This window comes from Perca flavescens, chromosome 17 (assembly GCF_004354835.1).
Source record: "Perca flavescens isolate YP-PL-M2 chromosome 17, PFLA_1.0, whole genome shotgun sequence".
NCBI classification, from domain to species: Eukaryota; Metazoa; Chordata; class Actinopteri; order Perciformes; family Percidae; genus Perca; species Perca flavescens.
The window spans coordinates 30,566,979-30,577,833 of NC_041347.1; the positions used below are offsets into that span (position 1 = coordinate 30,566,979).

At 41.2% G+C, this 10,855-nt stretch overlaps 1 protein-coding gene across 9 annotated transcripts in view; it reads right to left on the minus strand.

Annotated features, from left to right (window-relative positions):
- Nucleotides 1-9,546, minus strand: part of LOC114571834 (attractin-like protein 1) — a 322,321-nt gene extending 312,775 nt beyond the window's left edge. For 3 of the 9 annotated variants that reach the window (XM_028603035.1, XM_028603037.1, XM_028603038.1), the window contains exon 1: nucleotides 8,411-9,522. In XM_028603035.1, the coding sequence (XP_028458836.1) occupies nucleotides 8,411-8,658 (248 nt within the window). In that variant the 5' untranslated portion in view covers nucleotides 8,659-9,522. Of the gene's footprint in view, nucleotides 1-8,410 lie in introns of all 9 variants that reach the window. The other 6 variants (XM_028603034.1, XM_028603039.1, XM_028603041.1 and 3 more) reach the window with 4 other exon arrangements.
- Nucleotides 9,547-10,855: the final 1,309 nt, after the last annotated feature.

The window sequence follows — 10,855 nt, forward strand, 5'->3', positions numbered from 1 at the left end:
ATGTAGTGAAGAAGGAATTTGATAAAATGTATTAAGTGTATTTTTTGGGGGCGAAACATGGATGCTTCACACGTCTTCAACCCGGCAGCACAGAAGATCTTAACAATCAGCACGGTTTCAAGATCAGCGTCACCGACTCAGTATTCGACCAAATGTCTCCCCTTGTGTTCCTGAGTTATGGCCTTGAATAACGGCCAGCAAAAGTGCATTTGCCAAACGTTGATGATGTCACAGTGAAGTTGACCTTCGACATTTTGGGTATCAATAACATCACTTCATCATTTCATGCTATTAGACATTTGTGTGAAATTGTTTGATAATTAGCGTAGGGATTATTTCAAACAGATTTTTTTCAAAGCCCTGTGGTTACATCAAATTAAGAACGTTTGAAAAGTTATTCCCAAAGATGCTCAATCAATCGAAACGTCTGTTTAGTTCTGATAGCTGGTTCCATTTTGGATCCAGTTCCTAATTGGTGAATTTAGCTAATACTGAGCTACTGTACAGTAAAACTACTGTAGTTTAAAGTGCCCATATAATGCTAATTTTCAGGTTCATAATTGTATTTTGAGGTTGTAGCAGGATAGGTTTACATGGTTTAATTTTTAAAAAACACCATATTTTTGTTGTACTGCACATTACTGCAGATCCTCTTTTCACCCTGTGTTCAGGTCTCTGTTTTAGCTACAGAATGAGACATCTCACTGCTGTAACATCTTTGTTGGCAGTTGCACATGCTCAGTAGCTAGGTAAGGATCACATCAGCTTGCTTTTTTTCTTTTTCTACCAGGCAGGATTAGCCGGGAGACTTCTTCTAAACGAGGGCGCACTTCCAACTTTGCGTGGAATACCTGCAGAACAGGGACATGTAAGTAGTTCTATTGTAAATTATGGTGAACTAGTGTGTGTTGTAACAGTGTTTTGCCATTCAGAACGAGCTAGCATGCTACGGTTAGCCACCTCGTTTCGGCTAGTGACGTAGAAAGCCGTGCAGATTTTGAACAGCTCACCCAGAGACTGAAGGAAGGAATCATTCAGAAACCGTATCTCACTCAAAACAGCATGGATGTTTTTTTTCCAAGTTTGTATGCGTGTGGAAGCACCAGAGACACAACATAACACCCCAAATCCCAGAAAAAGTGATTTATTTCATAATATGGGCACTCTAAGTTCTTTTGACCTTTGTGTTATTTAAAACTAAACTCAAATACATCTAGGGAATCCACTGTGTTCAGATTCAATGCTGGATTCCCATTCAATAAACTCCTCCGGAACCTTAAATCCCCGGTGAAGACTAAAGTTCTCAATTTCCATTACAGTCCAGTCAGAGTTTACTAGAAGGTTGCTGGTTCAAATTCCTGAGCCAACAGGGGAAAGGCCTCATGACACTCATAACTGCGTCATGTAATAGGATTTCTGTGGCACCATAACATCTAAACTGCGCTCTCAGTATTAGTAGACAGATTAAATCAGACATGTAGTTTAGGGGTTTAATCCAAAACTATAATCCCATTTTGGAAATAAAAATCGTAATGATGAATTTCTTTTTAAAGAATTATGTGCATGCCAGGAACTCTTCCTAATGACTTGAAGAGGCGGTACATTTTTTAAATCCCATCTTGCGTTGAGTGTTGTCTGAACTCTAGGTCGCCTCAGTCCACTTATCCGGCTCCAGTGTGATAAATAAAGCTTACTCGGCTCCGGCTGCCTGTCTGAGAGGCAAAAACCTCCAATGTGGCCTCTGCACACTGAGCGATGGCTTTACAACAAGTCAGCAACCAGACAGTTCAGAGACCGCTTCTCATTTTATTCTCCTACCTTCTATCAATTAGCTCATCAACACCCTTTATTTTTTTTTTTCCCAGAACCCTCTGCTGCATCTCTGTTGTGAGATAATGACTTAAATGGTTTGATCAGTGCGAGTTGATTTCACCCGGGCCCTCCAGTGTTTCTGGCTGCCTGCACTTACCATGCGAGAGACAAAGGGAGATTAATGCAGCACTTCATCCTGGAAAACCTTGGGCGTATAGATTTAGTTTGATGTGCAGCATGAGACAGTTTGATGTTAAAACTGCCAGACGCACAGCCGCGTTGGTCCGCGAGTGTTTCCCAGCCTCCTCTCCGCCGTGAGGTTGACTAAGGATAACCAGGTAACCTATTTAGTCTGATGAAAAGCTTCTACCTGGAGGTTTCGCTTCACTGCAGTCGACAGCGACTTAAAAAGACTCATGAATGTGTGTTAAGCCACAAAACATTCTGAAATCACTCACTTAATATTAAAAAAATGTTTTGGTAACACTTTACTTGAAGGTATCTACATAAGAGTGACATGACAGTGTCATGAACACATGACACTGTCATGACACATGAACCCTAACCCTAACCCCTAACCCTAACTTGTCATGACAAAAACCGAATGACACTTAATGACAGAAGTGTTATGTCATAAATGTTTATGACTTGTTTATAATGTTTATGACACATTCATGACAGTGTCATGTCATTCTTATGTAGATACCTTCAAGTAAAGTGTAACCAATGTTTTAAAAGTTTTTTCACAACTACATAGGTGATTTGCTTTCAAGTGCGTTTGGCCTTGTACTGTAACTCACAGCACTGCTTTACAACTACAACAGTATTTTGCGTCCTTTCAAATGGCCTTATAATGGCCGATGTTTACTGAAGTTTATGTGCAGTGTCAAAGCGAGAGAAGGTGTGAAGCTGTTATGGCACATTGTAAAGTACAAGGCCTTTACTCTACATCTACGCAACTACATTTTCTTTTATAAAACGGAGTTTTGAGACAAAAAACAATCTCGGTCCACAAAAGGGTTTTAGCTCCAGCAGCAGAACTTATCTCCATAATAATAAGTCAACTCATTTCACATGACCATTGGCACACAGTGGGCTCGTGCATGCCGGTGTAAACAGGAAGCAGATTGTGTGACGTTACTCTCCGGTTACTCTGCTAAGTTGAAAATACAGAAAATACAACAATGGCAAAAACGACTTACTGAAAGGTATGCAAGCCTACGTACGTAACGTAACCGATAAGACTGACGGATGTGCGATGTTGTTTCCAAAGGTCTCCGTTTGTGGTTTGTGCCCGTCCAGACTACAAAGCAACCCAGGACTTTTCATACCAAAATGGGGGCAGCAGTGTCTCCAAATGTCTCCGTTTTAGGGGCTCGGAAACGCCGGAGTAGTGTGGAAATGAGTTGGGGGCATAGCAAAAGATATTCGTTTTTAGACCAAAACGCAGCAATGTGTATGTAGCCTTCATTTCAATACCATAGTCTGGGATTTACTACCATCTCTTGCCAACAGTCAGTCCTGGTTTCTTTTATACAGTTTATCCTAGTCTCGCATTGCCAGGTCTTCCTCCACAGCGCTGCGGAGGAAGGTCTGGCTAGTCCACAAAGTATTCCGGGATGCAAATTTAATTTTTGTAGGGTGGTAGGGGAAGACTAATCCCTGATTGGCTCGCCCTGACATTCTTACCCTAACCATAACCAATCCCACTCCTCTTGCCTAAACCTAACCAACCCAACCAGAGCAGGCAACGAGTACGAGGCATTCAGGAATGAGTTCCCTAATATATAGTCATGAGTCTTGCCCTACCATCCTGCAAAAAAAAAATTTTGCTTCTGGGATGGGAGAAAAACGTGCTCTGGTTTATTTGCATTTATTTTTAAACCAATCACAATGGTCTTGGACGGAGCCACGGAGCCTCTGCAAAATAGCCTCTGGAAGGAACCTGTTTTGGTGGAACATGTGTACATTCAAAGGTTGTTTTAGTTGTGCAACAGAAAACTCAGATAGGACAGTCTAGCTAAATTACAACACAAAGAAAGCGAAAGGTGACAGACATCCGGCCGAAAAGAGTGACACCTGTCAGCAATTTGCGGAAGTGGAACATCGTGGATATAGACTAAGTTTATCCTAACAAAGCTCCTTTAATCAATATATTGATTATTAACAATATATTTAATGATTCTTCAGTGTGAAAGGTGTCGCTTGTACAGTATGAAACTACAGAGAATTATCCGCAGCCCTGCAGCCCTGCTGAGATTTTCAGCCTCTTTTAGCTCATCCCGTTTTACAGCACATTTACGGTCTGGTTCAGTCTAGCGGCTCTCATATCTGGTTCAGACTGAATTCTGGGGGTGTGTTTGTGTGTGTTAGTGTGACTTGTCTTATATGTGACAACAAGCACGACTTTATCTAGTCTGGACAAAGAGACCCAGAGCAGCAGAGACAAAACAAAGCGAAAGAGAGAACGCCCTCAGAAAACAAAGGGTGAGACTGCGGAACAATAAAACTCTACAGAGCACCAACACCTAATAGACAAACAGAACCTACTCCCTATTTCTCCTTTATTGGATCTGTCTGTGTGGATATGAAACACAACGGTGTGTGTGTGTGTGTGTGTGTGTGTGTGTGTGTGTGTGTGTGTGTGACCATCCCAACTGCAACCCAGTGACCACTGAGGCTTTAGTATTGAGTATTTGCGAGGCTTGCCCAGGTCCTTATTCTCTGCTCCATTGCTCTCCAGTCTGTCCTCACTATATATGTACAGCTGACGTAGCCACAATCATTTAGATAACACACGTATCTGGACAGCAGCGTTTCTACAATATTGCTTGTCGACGGGGAGATTCATCTAGTTCACAATCTACCAAAACAACCTCCAGTCAATGTTTTTCAGATGGATTACTGGATTTATTTTTTTATTTATTTTTTTATTTATTCATTTATTTCATTCATTTAAAAACAAATGCAACAACAGCATTTAACATGAATGAAAACGAGCAGAAAGAAGTAAAACTTATAATGTCTGCCCCTTATCTATTATTATTACTTTTTTGTGTCGAGGAGCAAACCTCTATACATGGGCGCCCGCTCCACCAACTGAGCTATCCGGGCGCCCCATTTTCATATTATTAAAGACCACATTGTGCTCATTTTCAGGTTCATACTTATTGTGGGTTTCTACGAGAACATGTTTACATGCTTTAACGTTCAAAAATCACATTATTTTCCTCATACTTTCCTCACCCTCTGTCTGAAATGCTCTGTTTTAGCGACTGTCTCTTTCAGCCCGACTCCCGAAAAAAAAGCCCAGTCTCGTTCTGATTGGTCAGCGTTTACGGCTCTTCTGCATCTGCACTCTCGGAGTCTCTGCACAGTTTTTGCAGCCGGGGAATGACTGTAGTGGCCCTTTATACCTAAATATTGTTTAATTGTGACATCACGTTTAAAGGCACCATTTCTAAATATGAGCTGTGTGCATTTCTCTTCGGATTGTGATACTTTTATAGTATTTATATAGCACCTCAACCTGCTTTATAATCAATAGAAGATATGGAAATCTCACGTTTTACATTATGGGACATTTAAGTCAGATATAGCAGAACTTTCAGAAAATAATAATTGTCTTTAAATCTTGTTAATTGACTTGAAATCTATTTAGAAGTCTTAAAAACTGTTAGTTTTGCTAACTCTGAAGTGGCGTGACCGCTGCATATGCACATGTGCAGTGGACTGCACAAAAAGTAGATCATCAAAATCCATTCCCCCAAAGCCCTATACTATCAGCAACTAATATGCTAATGTTTCTCCAAAAAAAAGTAGCATTGCATATTCAGGCCAATACAATACCAAAGGGAGATCATTGTGACAAGTGAGGCAGCTCTCTCTGGAAGATAGAAATAACGTGATGAAAAGAGCTGCCTTATTTTCAAGCCCATCTACGCTGTAAGCCCATTCTGACAGTTTGTGTGATGTTCAAAGTGTCTGAATACCGGTTCTATTTGGGATTCGATGAAAAAGGACAAGTGCTTCCATTAAACTTTTTGTTGAACTTTTAACTCAACAAAAAAGCATCCAAATCACAGGAGACATTGTCTGCCATGTGCAAAGTAATCACTGAAATTTCAGCAGTTAAATTATTGAGTTTCCTGAATTTTCATTTCAGTCCTCCTTTGCAAAAGTATTTAAAGGTCCCATGGCATGAGACTTCAGATACAGTATTAGGGGACCACTAAGGTCTATATAAAAGAGACTTCAGATACAGTATTAGGAGACCACTAAGGTCTATATAAAAGAGACTTCAGATACAGTATTAGGGGACCACTAAGGTCTATATAAAAGAGACTTCAGATACAGTATTAGGAGACCACTAAGGTCTATATAAAAGAGACTTCAGATACAGTATTAGGAGACCACTAAGGTCTATATAAAAGAGACTTCAGATACAGTATTAGGAGACCACTAAGGTCTATATAAAAGCATCCAAGTCAGAGCACCATGTCATGGGACCTTTAAATGGCAGCCATAGTCAACCTGTACCTGGTTTTTTAAACTAGCAACACATGGCAGCTCAAAACATTTCTGACCCCGATTTCCGCTGGGCTGCGTTCAGTCCACCGCCGAGCGTCGTACGAAACCGTGAGCGCCTCAGAAGCGGAGCGCCTTCCCTGCGTTATGTAATTGTCTCTACGAGTACTTTAAAAAGAACAATCACGTGTTTATTAAGCTACTGTAATATCTACCTTCCACTCTAAGCACTCCTGCAATTAAACTCAGTGTCTTCTCTTTTCTGGTGTTGTCCTTATAAAAAAAGGATGTGTGATGTCTGTTATGTTTTTCCACCTTCAAGATGAATTTCTCTTCATCCGGGGGGGGGAGGGTTTTGCCAAACTGACTGGATGCTCTCGCCGTTTCACTTCCTGCCCGTCTGTCTGAACGCCCCTCGGCTCGCGTGAAAATAGACCTGGCCCGTATACATCTTTAGCGGAGCGGAGAGCCGCTTCACGCACGCTTCTGGGACGCGCTGCGACGCTGCTAGTGGATTATCGAGCATCGACTTGAATGGCAGCAATTGGTCACGGGGGCCGCGGCACCTCCGGAACGCATCGCAGACACACCCAGTGGAATATAGGGGTTGCTGTATGTCTCAGGAAATATCAGAGGCAAGATATTTCAGTTGTGCAATTTCTGAATCCTGATGTATTTTTAAAAAGCAACTGTTAGACAGGAGCCCCAGCAGGCTGTTTAGGCCTGTGTGTAGTACTCTGACGTGACCGTGAGAGTGGCAGTCACTCAGAGCAGCAGACAGCAATAGGCCATTGTGGGCCTTATAATTACACGTTGTCATATTTAGAAAAGTGTTTTGCACTCATTGAATTGAACCAGTTAAACCTCTCCTGCACGCATGTGCTCATGCATGAGGACTCATTTGTGAAGCTGTTTCTAAACATAAAATCAGCCAGCAAAAGTCACTACACGGCATCAAGAGGCTTGATCTTTGTTTTTGCTGTGGCATTAATTGCCTCTCATACAATCAGGTAACAGCAGGCAGAGCCGCTAAGAGTATTCGATTACTTTGTTAACTATTAATTATCATCAATATCATCGGCAACTATTTCGATAATCGGTTTGAGTCATTTTTTTATGAAAAGATAAACACAAATTCTCTGACTGCGGCTTGGTAAATGTGAATATGTTGTAGTTCCTTCCCTCCTCTGTGACAGTAAACTGAATATCTTGAGATGTGGACAAAACAAGACATTTGAGGACGTCATCTCGGGTTTGGAAAAAAACCCACATTTTTCACCGTTTTCTGACATTTGATAGACCAAACAACCAACCGATTAATTGAGAAAAGGACTGATTAATCAACGATTAAAATTACTGTTTCTTGCAGCACCTAGAGCCAGGTAACATCCACAGGACTTCACTTTAACTGCAATAAAGACAGATAAATCTAATCATCTCCACTTCTTCACTGAACCAAGTCAAACACCACAAATATGAGGCCATTCATTCAGCTATAATGGATAAAGGTGTAAGCTATGTCACAAACCTGCAAACTCCTAAACACTGGTTGAATGTAACTAAGTACATTAACTCAAGTACTGTACTTAAGTAAAAATGTTGAGCTACTTCTACTTTACTTTTCATGCCGCTTTCTACTTCTACACCGCAACATTTCGGAGAGAAATATTGTACTTTTTACTCCACAACATTCATCTGACAGCTTTAGTTACTAGTTACTTTACAAATTAAGATAGATTTTTGCACATAAAACACATGTAGTTTATAAAAGACAATGTGTAATGTAACTAGGCCTACCCAACAATATGTAGGCCTACAAGTCCAGCTGAAATGATGAGCCGATTAAACACTTAGTTGTATGACAGAACTGGATTTTTCTGCATTGAGTATACTTTTACTTTCAATACTTTAAGTACATTTTCCTGACGATACTTACATACTTCTGCTTAGTAACATTTTTTTTTTACAGTGTGGTATTAATACTTTTACTAACTAAGTAAAGGATCTGGATACTTCTTCCACCACTGCTCCTAAAGGCACGTGGCAGATGTCATACCGATTGCCAACTTACTTGAATCTCCCCTGACAGTGCTGGCACTGATCCCCGACCCAGCCGTGGTCACACACGCACGTCCCGTTGATGCACTTCCCTGAAAAACAGTTCTGATCGCAGGACTTGGACACCGAGGACGCTTCCGTGTGAAGCACGAGATGAACCATGACAAAAACTCCCAGGTATGTTTTCAGGACGTCCCGCCGCGCGCTGCTTTTGGACGCCTTTTTCCAGGTGCATAGATGTATCCCTCCAGCATCCTCCATGATGGACGCGGAGTGTCTTTCTTTTCTTTTCTTTTTTTTAAAGAGGCTGCAGCCCGGGACCAGAACACGAGCTGTCACCTCTCACTCTGCGTGGTAATGTGTTGTCATCAGCGGTGGTGTAGCCTAGATATATAAAGTACCCTACCTGTGACGCCGGTGGGTAAAAGGCCCAGGAAAACAATAATTACGCACTATCCGAACCTGCTGAGCGATGCGGAGCAAAGCTGCTGGACAGGACGAAGATATATATATATATAAAAAAACTTTTATGAAAACATTTAGTTCCGACCTTAAAAGAAACAATTTAAACGCAATTCCAATCGGAACTATCCGTTTCTGAGCAACACCAACATGGAAAAGCGCTGTTACGCGCTCGGCTGCGCGTCCCCACAGGTCTTCCCGAGAACTTCCACTGTGTAGGCAAGGTTCGGGATGTAAACACCGTGACCGGATGATTGCTGCCTCCGCCTAAGAGACTGTAATCCCCCGGAGATGAAATGAAAAAAACCCAACGGAGCTCCGATGACGATGATGATGATGATGATGTGCTCTCCTGCTGGCTGTGCTCCCAGACAAAGACGCGCTGCCCTCTTCTGCTTCTCTCTCTCTCTCTCTCTCTGCTCTCTTATCTCAGGATGCGACAGTCGCAGCTTCTCCTTTTCTCTCTGTCTCTCTGTGCTCCGTCTGCTACCGCTGTCCGGTCCACAGCTGGTTTGTGACGGGGGGGGCGGGGGGACTCCTGCACAAAGCCCCGAGCATGAGCAGTACGGCCACGCGGTTAAAGGGGCAGTGCCATTTAAACGGCAGAAGCGTGCAGGAGGCACGCACGGACACTGTGCAAAGACAAAGCCAGTGACAGTCGTCTGCAGCACACTCCGCCTTAGTCCGTTTTCCTACAGTAGAGGCAGCTCACACTTGATGCATTCAGCAGATGTTCAAGACTCACAATAGAAGAAGAAAGAAGTACTAATAGAGGATTTAGCTTTTGTTAATTTGCAGCCAATTCAAAAAGGAATTATGCAACAGGAGCTATAGGATAGATAGATAGATAGATAGATAGATAGATAGATAGATAGATAGATAGATAGATAGATAGATAGATAGTTACAATACAGGCCAAAAGTTTGGACACACCTTCTCATTCAAATGCGTTTCCTTTTTATTTTTATGACTATTTACATTGTAGATTCTCACTGAAGGCATCAGAACTATGAATGAACACATATGGAATTATGTACTTAACAAAAAAGTGTGAAATAACTGAAAACATGTCTTATATTTTAGATTCTTCAAAGTAGCCACCCTTTGCTTTTTTATTAATAAGGGGAAAACTTCCACTAATGAACCCTGACAAGGCACACCTGTGAAGGTAAAACCATTTCAGGTGACTACCTCATGAAGCTCATTGAGAGAACACCAAGGGTTTGCAGAGTTATCAAAAAAGCAAAGGGTGGCTACTTTGAAGAATCTAAAATATAAGACATGTTTTCAGTTATTTCACACTTTTTTGTTAAGTACATAATTCCATATGTGTTCATTCACAGTTTTGATGCCTTCAGTGAGAATCTACAATGTAAATACTCATGAAAATAAAGAAACACATTGAATGAAGTGTGTCCAAACTTTTGGCCTGTACTGTAGATAGATAGATAGATAGATAGATAGATAGATAGATAGATAGATAGATAGATATTGCGTTGTGAATGTGTTGCATTCCATTCTATAAAACCTCTGAACAAAGACTCTCTTGTGTTTTAATTGCTATCATACCTTTGTATCATAAATTGTAACACTGTTTTCCTTCCTGATGATTTATCTGCGTGAACCTACCATGAACCAATCCTCCTTTCCTTTGGAGCCTCTTTCTTATCTATCTACTGTCTCGTCATCTAAGTGAATTATTAGAACATGTACATACCCTTGTGTGTCTCATTAAAACTTCAGAACATTGTGAACTGAACCCTGCTTTGTGTCGCTTTCTTCTCCAAGATGGCGGAACTAATTTCAGAATCAACTCACAGAGGTCACAAAACAACTGCAGCGGATTGTTTCCTAAAAGATAGATAGATAGATAGATAGATAGATAGATAGATAGATAGATAGATAGATAACCTTAACCAAAATCATTTACCATCCTTTTACACGTAACCCATTCTCTGAAATTCACAACATTACGAAGACGTTGAGACAAATTGTC